General features: G+C 35.2%; 1 protein-coding gene and 1 non-coding gene across 10 annotated transcripts in view; one reads left to right on the top strand and one right to left on the bottom strand.

Moving 5' to 3' along the window:
• The window catches only part of LOC124531960 (obscurin), a 107,438-nt gene that overhangs the window by 67,834 nt on the left and 23,635 nt on the right, over nucleotides 1-15,969 (top strand). For 8 of the 9 annotated variants that reach the window (XM_047106611.1, XM_047106619.1, XM_047106604.1 and 5 more), the window contains 13 exons: nucleotides 5,402-5,494; nucleotides 5,933-6,232; nucleotides 6,357-6,507; nucleotides 6,623-8,191; nucleotides 10,133-10,954; nucleotides 11,165-11,404; nucleotides 11,899-12,040; nucleotides 12,398-12,588; nucleotides 13,310-13,431; nucleotides 14,005-14,140; nucleotides 14,512-14,689; nucleotides 15,120-15,297; nucleotides 15,600-15,790. In XM_047106611.1, the coding sequence (XP_046962567.1) occupies nucleotides 5,402-5,494; nucleotides 5,933-6,232; nucleotides 6,357-6,507; nucleotides 6,623-8,191; nucleotides 10,133-10,954; nucleotides 11,165-11,404; nucleotides 11,899-12,040; nucleotides 12,398-12,588; nucleotides 13,310-13,431; nucleotides 14,005-14,140; nucleotides 14,512-14,689; nucleotides 15,120-15,297; nucleotides 15,600-15,790 (4,313 nt within the window). The remainder of the gene's footprint in view (nucleotides 1-5,401; nucleotides 5,495-5,932; nucleotides 6,233-6,356; nucleotides 6,508-6,622; nucleotides 8,192-10,132; nucleotides 10,955-11,164; nucleotides 11,405-11,898; nucleotides 12,041-12,397; nucleotides 12,589-13,309; nucleotides 13,432-14,004; nucleotides 14,141-14,511; nucleotides 14,690-15,119; nucleotides 15,298-15,599; nucleotides 15,791-15,969) is intronic. The other variant, XM_047106573.1, reaches the window with a different exon arrangement.
• Nucleotides 8,541-8,612, bottom strand: Trnae-cuc. Its single transcript has one exon. It is a non-coding gene; the product is annotated as a tRNA-Glu (tRNA).

Consider the following 15,969-nt stretch of genomic DNA (forward strand, 5'->3'; position numbering starts at 1 on the left):
GTTTGCTCACAAACAAAAATAGTATTTATTAATATGACTCGTTTGGAATTCTTAAAATCCCATTTCTACACACACATTCTGTTTTTAAATACAAGTGTTATGCTCAGACATTCTCATCGAAGTTCGATCTGTTTATGCCAAAAATATATCAATTACTTTCAATGTACTATATTTACTACATGTGAACAACAACATTAAACATTTTATTAAAGTATTATTATATACCCATATATTTATAAAAATAAATACGTAGGTTTTTTCCGCTCAAAACCAGCAGTAGGTTTTTCGATAAACAATCTAAACAATCAATCTGTAATGCTATAAGTTTTAATTTTTAGATTTATCATGCTAAATTTTTCTCCTTTTTGGATTTAAGAGGGGCAAAACCTATGAACAGAAGTTGAATTTGTTATGTACATAATTCTATTAGAATTATATATAAACAAATAAAAATATTTTCCATACAAGTATTATATGACCTATTGACTATTATTTAGGTGTATTACTTTGGGATTACGTTTGAGAAAAATATATTTTATTCAATGATCAAAAATTTTGTTGCCAAGGCTATTAGCTGAAAAAGGCTATATGCAGTCATTTGTTTCTAGGTAGGTTTTCATAAACTTGTGCTACTTACAATTGCTGCACTATACATTTAGTATATGTACCAAGACAGTTTAATTTGATAGAAAATAACACAATGTCAGCGATACGAGAAGTAAAGAAAACTTGTAACCCTAAGTCTTAAGCTCTGTAAAGTCATAATATCGTCTCTGGTACAATATTGGTAGAGTATTGGGTACAATGTATTTATAATATTATATACCTAACAATATAATTGTTAAACTAGACAGATACATTGCGCAAATCGCTCCAGACCCCAATTCCTATCCTACCTACAGTAACTAAATATTGCACTAATAAAAATAATCATTACATTGATTTATAATTGCTTTTTTTTAATCTCAATCTCATCATTGTAATTACTACTTTATGTAAACAACAGCCTGTAAATTCCCACATATGGGCTAAAGGTCTCCTCTCACTTTGAGGAGAAGGTTTTGGAACATATTCCACCACGCTGTTCCAATGCGGGTTGGCGGAATGTACATGTGGCAGAATTTCTATGAAATTAGTCATGATGTTTTCCTTCACCGCTGAGCACGAGATGAATTATAAAGTCAAATTAAGCACATGAAAAAGCGGTGCTTGCCTGGGTTTGAACCCGCAATCATCGGTTAAGATGCACGCGTTCTAACCACTGGGCCATCTCGACTCATACTACTACTCATACTCATACTCAGGATACCTGGCTCTCTCTACTTTATGTGATTGACCAATAACTATTATTTTATTCTTCTATATGATTTCATCAAATAAATAAATTAAATATATTATATAAAATACGTAGACCTAGTATGTAACTTAATTGGTCAAATAATAATACTTCTACTGATGTATAACGGCAGTTTAATTGTACTATTCAAGATGTCATTTCAATAGTAATGGCCATAAATTAGCCACTTGATAAGAATTTTCTTAAATTCGATAATTCGTAACGAAATTAGAGAAGATTTCTCTGATAAATGTTTCCTCGAAATATTTCATGGCAGCGTCAACAGCCCGCTAACGTAATATGTCAAGGTGGTCTAAATATATCCCACATTCAACAGATGAATCCGAATTATGATAGATCTAACGCCACTTAAAATGCGGTGGAATAGCTTACTTTCATTTACTTGCAGAACTTTGTTATTTGTCTGGATAGCTACCATTCACGTATCAGATATCCTAGCTCCAAACTGCAATGCTTAGTAATTTTGTGTTTCGGTCTGAAGGATGAGTAAGAAAGCCGCTATCAGGTAAATTTCAGTTGGTAGCGCATTGGCGATAAAAAAAAATGTAATTTTAATTTTATTGTGAAACTTGGGTCCGGCCGTTCTTCGCAAGGGTGCAATGCTTATATTAAAAAAAATACAGACGAATTGATGACCTCCTCCTATTTGAAGTCGGTTGAATATACTACTGAATGCCCTACAGTTTCCGTTACAGTGCCCTTCAGTTTTTCAATCATTAGACGATACAAACTGTATGTTTCTGCTATGTCTCTGCGGTTTAAATCTGTAATATCTGTAGCACATTATCTCGTAAGGTTCAGCTAGCGTTTTCAATGTAAGCGCAAAAAAATCGTTTATTTACGACATCATTTTAGAAACCTCTAAAATAAGAAGCGTTTCTACACTATATTGCGTATGTATTATACATATAAATCTCCCTCTTGAATCAATGAATCTATCGAAGAAAAACCGTATCAATATCCGCAAAAAGCTTCATCAAAAATATAACACCTCACCTCATTGCCTCCACTGGTGAAAGGAGGGCTGGTTCGCATTTTGCCCAGAGAAAAAATGCTGCTAGCATTCTTGCACCATTCCATATCAAGATTTACACAGTAACTAGTTTTAGTTCATATTTGTATATGTTTAAGCATTTAATGTTATTAATTATTATGTTAATAAAGTATGAATATCCGTTATGTCATTTTAAAGTTAGTTATCGACGCATACAGACGGTCAGACAGCGGTAAGCGACTTTGTTTTATAATATGGAATTATTAACGAAATTGCGTTGAAGGTATATTTTAGTATGAGCTTTTACGCAACTTCCGGTTACAATGTGTGGGTCGAATATTGCTTTCGTTCCGCTAAACTATTTGCGCGATAATTTCGCAAACACTTTACGCGTACGAGGCAATAAAGTTAAGTTAAACAAAACTGTATACGCTTTAGTACATACGTTAAACAAATAACAGCTTGTTTTTGAACTTTAGCCAAGCGACCTACTGACTCGAAGACCCGATATTAAAACGTGTGAAATCTAACCGAAGATAGCGGATTCAAGCTCAGGCAAGATCACTATATTTTCATATGTTTTTGTGTATAATTGATCTCGTGATTGACGTTGAAAGCAAATCGTGCAACTTTGTTTAATTCATTTTAGTCACACATCACAATCACAACAGCCGTACTAAATTGATAATATGCCTTTCATATGTGAGTACTTCTTTAAACTTTATAAAAAAACAAATAAGAAGATGCATACATATACATACATATACAACATACATATACATACATATACAACTTGACCTACTACTCGTTGTTTTCCGATTATATTACAGTGAAAGAATGTGACTTTATCGTCTTGCCTAGTGTAGTGTAGTGTAGTAGTGTATAATCGATGTTCAACTCATTCATCAAGCTTATAAAGTTTATTAGTAAAAATTTTAAAACGTACATCATTTGTAAAGCTAATTTAGTTAAAAAAAAAAAAAAACAAGTATACTAAAGTTAGTTCGCTGATTGGAAAGGATATATATAAATTTTATCAGTATATAATAAAAATTATTTGAGATTAAACTCTATTTTACAAAGATTTTAGATAGGTCATATAGTGCGTATAATTGTGTATCTTTGATTTTACAATTCCGTAATTTGAGAAGCAGATTAGCTACAGAGTTTCTTGCCAATTCATCTGTCGAATCCCCCTTAGGAGCCAGCTCCACAGTTAATCTCGTTAGATGACGTAGTGTATCTTTAAATTCATGCGGTTAGCTATATCACTGTAATAAATTTTATCGAATAAGAAAGATGAAAATGAAGAGATAGTAATTATTTTGTCATTTTTTATTTAATGTTGGTACTGTATCCCTACCCTACCTACCTTATGGGAAGTAATCACGCCCGCCCACAGCCCACAGACAATGCACTGTAAAAAAATATATCTACAGTGCGACACAACTTTAGAAACTAAGATGTTATATCTCCAGTGTTTAGAGTAACGCTAAGACTCTAAACGAAAATCAGTAAAGGCTTGCTGTATTTCGCCAAACACCAATACAGAGTAGAGTGTTGCTTTTTAGTGAGAAAATATATGATGAATTGATGAAATGATGGATGATTGAATGTTGAAAAAGAGTAACTACTGAGTTTCTTGCCCGGTTCTTCTCGGTAGAATCTACTTTCCGAACCTAAGCTTAGCTTAACCTAACCTAGCTTCACTTAATATAATTATTAAATGACGATTCAAAATTGCAACTGTAAAAGTCTACTTGAATAAAGTATATTTTGATTGACAATCAGATAAATTCAACCAAATTTTTTTATGATGAAAAAGAAAAATGCCACATATACCCATATTATTTAGGTGCAGAACATAATATCTTTACTTTTATACGTATGAGTAATATACTAATCGACGAGAAATTAACAGAATTTATGTTTAGGAAGACCATTCATAGTGTATCATTGTATTCATTTGATCCACTGCCAAGTGGTATTGAATTATATCGGCGGTCATGATGAAACACTTTTGCTATCGTTTCGATTGCAATCATTATGTATTACTTTAGGTACATAGCTTTACATTAAATGTTTTAGGTTAATTTGTGTTTGCTTAATATTGCTATGAGCCGAGGTTTCGGAGTGGTTAGAACGCCTGCGTCTTAACCGATGGCTGCGGGTTTAAGCCCAGGCAAGCACCACTGAATATTCATGTGTATTCATGTCCGAGCACTAGATGAATTATAAACACAATTAATTGTGTTTATAATTCGAGGTGAAGCAACACATCGTGAGGAAACTTGCATGTTTCTCATTTCATAGAATCTAAAAATCTGAATTATATTTGTTAACACGACTACAAAATATTATTAAGCGGAGACCTTAGCCCAGCGGTGGGAAATTTACAGGCCGTTGTTATTGTAATACTGCTCGGACAGCTATTTGGTTCGACGTTGTTTCCTGAAATCATAAAATTAACCGTATTGATAAGATATACGGGTTTATTATCTTGTATACTATAGATAAAATGTGCTTTGTTTCCATTTTCTCCGGTTCTCTGCTTGACATTTCCAACTGAAAATATTCCAACCGATCTGGTATCCACCGAATCTGAACGATTTCTTGTCAACATTTCTTAGCTCAACTGGTTGCAAGCAACTTATGATCTCGAGTTGACAACCGATTTTCTTATTCTAGCCAGCTTTGTTTAAATGTTTAACGAGCAAAAGTGACGCAATTATGCGGACTAAAACTGTTACTATCGTATGTCAGATGTCTTAAAAAGAAGAAAAAAAATTTTTTTTAGTTGTATGTATTTTAGTGTGATATTTTTTAAGACTTCCAATAATATATCGTTTCACGTATTGTACCTAAATTATAAGTTGTCAAAATAAGTAATTAAAATACTCTAAGCCCTACATCTAATAAACTGTTGATTACTCAGTTATTTGCAAATTTGAATCCCTACTTTGAAACTGATAGTTTCAAAGTAGGGATTCAAAGTAGGGATATTGTTTTTAGAACAACAGCTTGCTAATGTTTGTTTTTGATCTTTGCAGGCATTGGCAGACAAACTCGGAGACGATAAAGGTCTTACCGAGCACCTCAAACTACCCATCCAAAGGATCAACGATTACCAACTTCTTTTAAAGGTAATTAGAGTCATCAGATCGCTGTGATCATCAATCACATCCATAAAAAGCTAATTTATTGATATTTCACTGTAGTTGAGTGTCTTGCCAAAAATTTTAAATCTAGATCTTGAGCATAGCAAGTTAATCTTCGATGTATTTAATTGAGCTGAACAAATAACCCTTTCAACGACGTTGTTTATGGCCGCGCTGGTGAACAATGATCCCGAAATAACTTTCGCTTATTAGCGTGTGGGAAACTGCGAGTTTTAGCGTCACGTTACGTTTTGTACTTGATTTAAGTGTAACCAGTTAAATTTAACTGCTCTTGATTCATGAATTGTATAACTTCGTTTCATTCATAAACAACCAAATAACGTAAACGAATATTACTTGCGTTATACGTGAAAATAAATATGAAATTCTGGTTCGTTTTTTGATGTAATGTTTTCTCTGCAGGAATTGGTTAAATACTCAAAGCGTCTCGGCGACGATTGCTCCGACCTCCAGAAAGCTTTAGAGTTATTCCTCGGCGTCCCCAACCGCGCCACAAATAACATCTTCATCGATAGTATCGAAGGATATCGCGGGAATATCTACAAGCTTGGTAGATTGCTGACTCACGACTGGTTCACAGTCGATTACGACGGAGAACCCAGGAATCATTACGTATTTCTTTTCAAAGCGAGAATTTTGCTTTGCGAGGTCCAGAGAGTTGGAGAAGATAGATCAGTCTTTGTACTTAGGCATATCATTAAGGTATGTAACGTGATCCTAAATTATTTTAATTTATTATTTTGAAAAAGCCTTATCATATTTATAATGTCATATTAACAAATTTTCTTAGTAAGAAATTAATTAAGAATTACATTTTCATCTCCAGCTTCCTGAAGTAGAAATCAAAGATCATCCAGAAAGTACCAAGTTTGAACTTCATCAAAAAGAGCCCCAACTTGTTTTTAACTTTAAAGCGCATAAGGAATCTGTAAAGACTGCTTGGCTGCGAGAAATCAGACAATACGCCAGTGATCTTGGTAAGTCTAGTCATCATAATATTACTATTAAAAATTTAAAATAATGTCAATTTATTTTTCGAATTTTTTTTAGATATATGTTAAATGTAAGTAAGAATTTATTTATGTATTTCAGTTGCATTAGCAGAACACGCCGCTGATGACTTACAAATACTACCCCAGGAAATTATAGAACAACAACCAGAGGAGAGAAGAAAAAGGGAACTAGAAGACCAACAAGAAGAGAGGCAAGAGAAAAAATCTCGAGTCGAAGAACTTGAAGTCACTGAACGTTCTTCTAAAGAAGAATCGCAACAAGTCATTAAAACTAAGCGAAAAGCGTCGTTTGAAAGTGAGCACACGAGCAAAATCTCAAAAGCTGAAGCAACTGAGGTATCTTCTATTACTGAAGTTCAAGAAGTGCATAGTAGCGTAAGCACAGTTGAAAGTCAAGTCACAGAAAATTTAGAGTCTGCATCATTTACGACACAAGTTAGTGAAGTAGAATCGGTTACATCTCAGTCTCAAGTTAGTCAGCAAACAATCGTTCAAACAAATGAAAACATAATATCTCAAGAACAAACTGCAGCATCGTCAATTGAAACTGTGCAAACAGAAATTGTACAATCTGGGATTAATACAAGTGAAATAATCGCAGATAGTGCGGTAAAAACAGAAGTTAACACCAAAGCGGAAGGTAAAGTTTCTTCAAAGACTTTATCGGAACAAACATCTAGCGCAACTCTTGATAGCTCCTCAATCGAAACAAAGTCTAAAGAAGAGTTAATAGTTGAAAGTAAAGTCGCTGAAACGTCAGTAAAAGACTCAGAATCTGTTTCTTACAGTCGCCAAGTAAGTGAAACTGTTGAACTAAGCGAAGCCCAAGAAGCTGTAAGTTTGGTTAATCAAAAAGAATTAAGTGAAACTTCTCAAGAAATACTCCAAACTACATCTATAAATGCAGATGTGAAGTCTTCTGAATCATCTTGTACAGAGACAGTTCAAACTATAAAAGAAGAAAACGTAGTTACAACAGCATCTGAAAACGAAAAAACAAAGAGCATATCTGCCAAAAAAGAATCAGTTGTTGAGGAAAAAGCTGAACAAGTATTAAATATAAACACCAAGACAGCACAAGAAACATCTGACAAAACTCAAGAAACTATTTCCTACAGTCGCCAAACTTCCAAAGTTTCAGTCGAACAAAGTACAGAGGAAAAAGAGGTAAAAAGTACAAGAATAGAAGATAGTGAGACCCAATCAGCTTTTCAATCATCGCTCGAGTCTAAAGTTTCATTAACATCACAACAAAGCGTAATAGAAGAAAAAACACAGGAAGTTCAAGAAAGCGTTCAACCTTCGAAAGAAGAATCTGTCGTAACATCAAACGAGTCTAATGATACAAAAACTAGCTCTGCCGATATAACTGACAAAACTGTTGAAGAAACTAAAGTCGAAGTTATAGAAAACGGTAAAACCACTGAAACTCGTTCAAGTGTTAAATCAAAGAAACTTGAATCTAAACAGATAACAGAAGTCGATCAAACTGCAGAGGTATCTCTGTCACAAAAAGTTGAAGAGATCAATCAAACTGTAACAACAGGAGAATCAGTCGAGAGAGTTTCTGCGGAGGATCAAGCTGTAACCACAGAGGAAGCAGACGGAGAGATGTCTAGATACAGCCGCAGTTCGCGGCTATCTGGAGGTAAGCATTACCAACATTTTAATTTTTATGTTATAATCAATTTCAAGTTAAAGAGCGCATTCAAATGAAATGACAAATTACAAGCCTTAATTCTTAGAGATCAGAAACAATTCTAACGCAGGAGTATTACGAACTATTAAAAATTATACTTTTTGTTGCAAACAAGCATTTGTCTTCCGGGTGCTTCAAATATTTAAAACATATTATTAAAAAATAAACAAAATAAAAAAATAAAGTAAGACCGAAATATCTGCATAAATAAATCGTATAGGTAGCACGTATCAAAAAGCATAATACTTGTATAATGTAATTTCAATTTCTAAACAAAACAAAAAATATTATCTCATCATTCCGATACCGGGAATCGAACCCGAGCCTCCTGGGTGAGAGCCAGGTATCCTAGCCACTAGACCATATCGGATATGAATAACAGTGTGTAAATTATAGTTCCGATTTCAAAAGCACAATTAGTGTGTAAAACCTTTTTTATTATGATACATTTTTAGTGACATGAATAACTATCATATTATTTTTAAATTTGATTTTTAAATTTGAAAGAAAAGTAACAAAATATGTACATTTAAAAAATAATCTTTAAAAACAAGCGTTAATACAACAACGAAAACCAGTCTACCTTGTCACAGCTGCAATAAATTTACAAAAAAATGGGAACCTTGTTTAAAATTTACTAACAAATATGACACCCCATACTAATCGGTAGCTTCACTTAATTTTAAAATGACGATTCAAAGGTGCTTGTAGAAGCCTACTTGAATAAAGTTTATTTTGATTTTGATTTTGAAATGTCTACGCTATTATGCTTTGGGGTATCGCAGCCGCTATCCGTACTATATTTGTGCGACAGAAGAGGGCTATTCGTATAACATATAACCTAAAACATCACTGAGTTATATATAATATAAAATAAATAAAAATAAAAGACATTAAAATATATATTGTTGCTTCTTAATATATATTCTGTAACGTTTTGAATGTAAAAAAATAAATAAAAAAACGCGATATGCATATAATGGGAAAAGGAATAAATACAAACTTGTTATTCCTGTAACTCGCCAACATAGAGTGAATAACTCTTTTGTGGGGCAATTTATACGGTTCTACAACAGGATCCCAGAAAGCTTTCAAAATGACTCTGTTACCAAATCAAAGAATGTTTAAAGACTTGTGTGCGAAAGCTTATACAATTAGTGCATACCTTGAGAATTAAACGATCGCCTCCTGACTATTTATTTTCACATTGAATATATGTAAATAATAAAATTGACAGCAATAAAAAGACCCGCTGAGTTACTTTCGCCGGTTCTTCTTATGTCAGGGTATTTTCTTTTCCGAATCGATGGTAGTGTTTAATTTGGCTATCAGACAATAAGTTTAATGCTTCTAACTATACTGAATAAAGAAATTTGAGTTTTGACTAATTGGTGAATTTTAAAAATTTTTAAAACCGGATTGCAGGTTAGGTTAATGTTATATTTTTTTGTGGAATAATTCAAGTTTGGGTGAATAACCCCCGAGTCGAAATTGAGTCGAGATGGCCCAGAGGTTAGAAAACGTGCATTTTAACCGATGATTGCGGATTCAAACCCAGGCAAGCACCGCTGATTCAAGTGCTTAATTTGTCTTTATAATTCATCTCGTACTCGGCGGTGAAGGAAAACATCGTGAGGAAACCTGCATGTGACAAATTTCATAGAAATTCTGCCACATGTGTGTTCCACCAACCCGCATTGGAACAGCGTGGTGGAATATGTTCCAAACCTTCTTCTCTAAGGGAGAGCCTTTAGCCCAGCACTGGGAATTTACAGGCTGTTGTTGTTGTTGTTGTTGTTGTTGTTGAATAACCCCCAAAGCTTGTATTTCCTCCGTTATTATTTTGCTATGACCAATATTAAAATAATAAAAAATAAACTATATTCACAGAGTACTCCAGTAGCAGTCGTAAGCTATCAACCGGTGGTCGTTACGAGTCATCTTCCTACGACAGCACCGGTGCTTCTTCTTACCGCCGCGAGAGTGGCTCACGCATTGAAAGTGCAAAGTACGAAGCTGGAAGTGTTTTAGAGGGTTCGGCTTCATCGAGGTACGAGTCCAAGTACTCTAGTAAAACCGAAGGCGGTTCGAAATACGGAATCGAGTCGAGCTACGATACTAAGAACGGCTCCAAGTATGCTATAGAATCCGAAAGCAAGTTGGACAGTATCGCGTCTAAGTACGGCCTCGGTTCCAGCACTGAGACTCAAGTCGAAGGAAGGACCAGCAAATATAGCATCGATTCTAGTTACGATGGAAATTCTACTGATACAGCCAGCAAGATTGATAGTATCGCCTCTAAATATGGTTTGGGTACAAATACCGAAATGCAAATCGAAGGTCGATCCAGCAAGTACAGCATGGAAGCCAGCTACGATGGCAACTCTGTAGATGCAACCAGCAAGATCGATAGCATTGCGTCTAAATACGGACGTAACTCGATTACCGACAGCGCCAAAATCGAAAGTCGTTCCACTAAATTAAACATTGAGACCAGTTACGATGGAGATGTCAATGGGGAATCAAAAATCGAATCGAGTTATACGAAAATAAAGAACGGTGATACGGTATCCCAGAAAAAGTACTCAAAAACATCCATTTCTAATGGTTCAGTTACGGAAGAACGCGAATCGTCAAAATCGATTTCGAAATCGGAATCATCCGATGGCAAACCCATATTCGTGAAGACCATCGAAGGCCAGAACATCGAGCGTAAGTCAATAATAAAATCGAACACTTCACGTTAGAAGTAGACACACTCTAGTGCTTGTATATATGCTTTTAGTAATAACATACACACACACTCACATCGTGCTAACGCTTCTATGTTCCCGCTTAAGAATTTTTACGGACATAAATTCCACAAAAATGTCGAATTCGTCTCGTAAGAATTCTCCGCGTAACAGTAGTTTGGATTCCCAGCTGGAGAAAACGCAATCTTCGAATGCGCGCTGCAGGAAGCAGAAGCTAAAGTGACGTGGCTGAAAGACAATAAGCCATTCAGCGACAGACTCATGGATCGAGTTGTGATGGAGCAGAGGGAAGGCCGGTACCGCCTTGAAGTGCTGCACTGCAGGGAGGATGACTCGGGCCTGTATACCGCTAGGGCGGAAAACGTAACGGGCAACGCACATTGCACCGCCCAGTTAGTGGTCCACGAGTGTAAGTTCTCTTTCATGATTAATTTGGTGCCTTGATTTTAAATTGCGTTTGGTTCCAAATATCTCGTCTATATTCTCGTGACCCGACGCTAAAAGTTTATATACAAAGTTATTTATCATTATGTTTTCATACATTATTTATTGTAACTAGTAATATAACCAAACGCAATTAAAATCAACACCCACATATTTAAATAAAAATTTAAATGAAATATTCGTGTTTAGATCGCAATACTTAGATTTGATCACAATAACGCATGACTCCGGCTACCATCAATTAAATCATCGTAAAGCGTATAACAAATTAGGCTCTATCTCTCTGTATAATTTTCCTGTTTTCGCCGCTGAACTAGCTAGCGTATCTGTTTAGAAGTATGCATGTAATTGTGACGTACTTTTGTTATAATAATTACATATAACTGAAGGGAAAATTTTGTGCAGGGAATTTAACTATTCTATATTACCTGTTAATGCATTTTTTTCGATATTATATAGTGACTCCAGAGGAAAGAAAACAAAGGAATGCCCAAAATGCGCCTTACTTTATAGTAGCGCTCAAGGATACTGAAATAATGATGAACACCTACCTTCGCTTTATGGTCAAAGTCAAGGGCAACCCTAATCCTGAGGTGAAATTGTAAGTACACCATTATTACGTCCTTACATACACTTACATATGTACGTACAGTTGTGTAGATCATTATTTAAATTATCTCACTGAGATTAAATAGATTTTTGTTTATAATTCATCTCGTGCTCGACGGCGAAGGAAAACATCGGGAAAACTGCATGAGTCTAATTTCATAGATATTCTGCCACATGTGCATGCCACCAACCCGCATTGGAACAGTCTGGTCGAATATGTTCCAAAAACCGTCTCCGCAAAGGGATAGGAGGCCTTAGCCCAGCTATGGAAAATTTACATTGTTGTTTGCGGTTAAACAGAGTAAAAAAAATGAGTTGAAATTTACAATTTTTTTCCTAATTTATTCAGCTACCGTGATGGTAAAGAAATCGTGACGTCGTCGACTGAAGAGCGGGTGAACATCGTGCGTACGCGCGCCGAGCGAGGCTGCTACGAGCTGGTGATCGCCGACGTGCTCGCTCAAGACGCTGGCCGGTACTCGTGCCGAGCCATTAACGAATACGGTGACGTCACCTCCGAGGCTCTCGTTACTGTTGTCGGTAAGTTCTTAAAGGACCAGGTAGCATTATCGTCACACATTTTACTATTGTCTCGCAATTTATTCCAAATTTAACAGCATAGTTACATTCCTAAATCGAAATCGCAGACAAATTTTGGTACAGTAAAAATAATTTGATGGAATTACTCGTTCAATTAGTAACTAACCTAACCTAACTAATATCTATACAATAATATCTTACGTAAGAGTATTATTTCGGAAGAAATACATGTTTTTTTGTAAACCACATCACTGTCAAATCTGTGAACCAAAAACTTATGTATCTCAACATTGTAAAGTCATAGCATTAACTGTTTTCTTGCAAATAAATAAGTCCTTAGGTTACTTTAGCCTTCATAGTTAAACCTTGACCTTAAAAGTTGTTTGCAAAGCTCAAACAGCCGTCTACAGCAACACACAGATTACACGAACAATCTGTCGTTCGAAAGTTGTCGCTATATCAAAATAATTTGATAATATTCGTAGGCGCCCGTTATTACATGACTGACATACATATGTCTCGTAACACAGATCTTGCAAGGATGTTTGGACCGTATCCAATGTTTGTTTATGAGATAGTTACGATCTATATATAATTGCGGCTAAATTGGTGCCGCACGGGATGATTTAAATGTTATTTTGTTATCTGCGAATGTGATGCGGTTATACGAGTTGTTTTAAACTACTAAACTTTATTTGTTTAAAAATGACGTCTGTTTCAGACGATAAGAATATATTCGGTGAATTGCCCCCGGGCGGAGAAGGGCTACTGGCGAAGGGAGAGAAGGCTACCTTCGTTTGGAAAAAAGATGGGGTGGATTTCGACCCTGAGGAGAGGTTCAAGGTTTGTATACATTCTAAAACATCTCATTCGAATAAATTTCAGTACATACTACTAGACATCATTTTGTAAGTCATTAAACGTCAAATCGTCTTTCAAGCTAGGATTGTCATTTCAATAAAGGCTTTCATAAATAGAAATTGAACGTACCTTTGTGTGAAAATATTATCTTATAAATAATCCATTTATTAAAGTTATTCAATTATTATCAGGCAAATTGTTCTTCACAACAATGACATAAATTTATAATTATACTTGACTGTTCTTGCGCTCGCGAATTGTGTAACTGCGCGTTCCGGACGCGCAGCATTGACAAGTCACGTCATGGCCTGGGCTAGGTTACAATGTTATGAAAAAAAAGTGATATTTGTTAATGTCTAAAAAAGCACTGTTTGCTGGAAAATGTGACAGTAATGTTATTTTTTTAAATATTGAAACGTACTTTCTCTACGTCCTTGTACTTATTATGGAATCTTTATTTAAGATTTTCCACAATATTATCTAAGTGATAAAATACAATATTTCGTACCAAGTCTTCACATTAAATACTATGAAACGCTTAATATCTTATATCAGGTGCTGCTTGAAGATGATGAGGACTCGTTGGCACTGGTGTTCCAACATGTTAAACCGGAGGATGCCGGCCTCTACACGTGTGTGGCCAAAACTAGCACCGGAAACATATCCTGCTCCGCCGAGCTCACTGTACAAGGTGCTTAAACATATTATTTACTTTATAATATTTTGTAGTCGTGTAAACAAATATAATTCAGATTTTTAGATTACTAAGAGTTCCTAGTGCTTACAACACATGAATCTTAACAAAGAAACAAAACCAAGCAAGCATTTATAATATTGTTTTTATAAATTAATCAGTATTTGTAATTCATATCGAGCTCAACGTGAAAGGAAAACATCATCCAACATCCAAATAGCGGAACAGCATCGTGAAATAGGCCCGTAATCTCCTCCTTCAGAGGAGAAACCTCCTTTGGTTTATGTCTAATGGGACATTTGCGCTCATGCTTTTCACAGTAATTCTGTTTACTAAATTCAACAACTTTATACACCTTTACACTTCAGGAGCTGTGAACTTCTTACACCGTGAACCCACAAAGCCTCAACTGGTGATCGAACATCGCGAGGCTATCGTTTCTAGTGGAGGTTCAGCAATGCTAGAGCTCGTTTGCAAGGGCTACCCCAAGCCTACCGTCGTCTTCAAACACGATGGCAAGGTGGTGGAAGCAGACACTAGACATAAGTAAGTTAGTTATATATATATACATACATAACTAGTAGTCGACCGCGGCTACGCTCGCGTTTTGAGTGCTAATTGTCAAGTATTAGGCAAAAATGTGGCCGATGTCCGTTCTTGGAGTTCAAGTTCGCTTCATACCAAATTTCATCAAATTCATTTGGTCGTGAAATAGCGACAAACAGATAGATAAAGTTACTTTCACATTTATAATATTAATATTTTTCTTTTTGATTATATATAATTTTTCATTTTATTAATTTCACTAACCAAAAACGATAGGTACAGATGGTTTTGAGATGATTTGTTTTTTGATAGTGTTTATGAATGTTCTTAAGTGTTCTTATGAATTCTGATAAGAATATCACATACGCACAGAAATTTGTAAAAATAGGTGAAAAAATCAAGAAAAATAACAAGAACTGTTTCTTCCCAGATTCCTCCACGAAGACGACGAAAGCATGTCGCTGGTTATCAAGAACGTGACATCAGCGGACGCTGGCGAGTATCACGTAACCGCATCTAACGATCTTGGCGAGGATACTACCGTCATGAACCTCATTGTCAAGGCTCCACCGAAAATCAAGAAGAAGATAGAGAACCAGACCTGCATGGTAAATGAAGATCTGTTAAGAGTGTTTTATAGTCATTTCTTCAATCACCCTTCAGTTACATGTTAATATTAAAAGTACGTCTACTACTTCTACTACTACTTAAAGTGTTTCTACTAAAGTAGAAATTAATTATCAAAGCGTCATGACAATTTAAGTGACTGTATTTTTTAAATTATTTTTGCGTTAAAATTGCAAATTATTTTTGCGTTAATATTTATAAATAAATAAAAATACACAGTCGAGCAAAATGTATCTTAAAATAATTGGTGACCCTTTCTAATAACGAAAAATATTACCCTTAGGCCGGATCCACTCATGAAGTAATTATCGAAGTAGAGGGCTCCCCGTCACCAGACGTCAGCTTCTACAAGGATGGCGTGGAGATCAAATCCTCCGAGAGGATCACCATCGTAAAAGAATCCGAGGAGATCTATAAAATCATCATTAAGGACGCCAAGTTGACCGATACTGGATCTTATTCTGTGGTTGCTAAGTGAGTTGGAAGTCATTACCCTTTACCCATAATATGTGAAAGTGGATTTCCTTCAAAAATTGCAAAACTAAGTACTTGAAAATGTATATAAAAATAAACTCTTTTGCCAATATTTTTGATGATTAAAATTAGAAAAACTGTATGTTTATATGATGTTTCCGATGACAATAGTGATGTAA

Source organism: Vanessa cardui, chromosome 1, assembly GCF_905220365.1.
Source record: "Vanessa cardui chromosome 1, ilVanCard2.1, whole genome shotgun sequence".
Taxonomy (NCBI): Eukaryota; Metazoa; Arthropoda; class Insecta; order Lepidoptera; family Nymphalidae; genus Vanessa; species Vanessa cardui.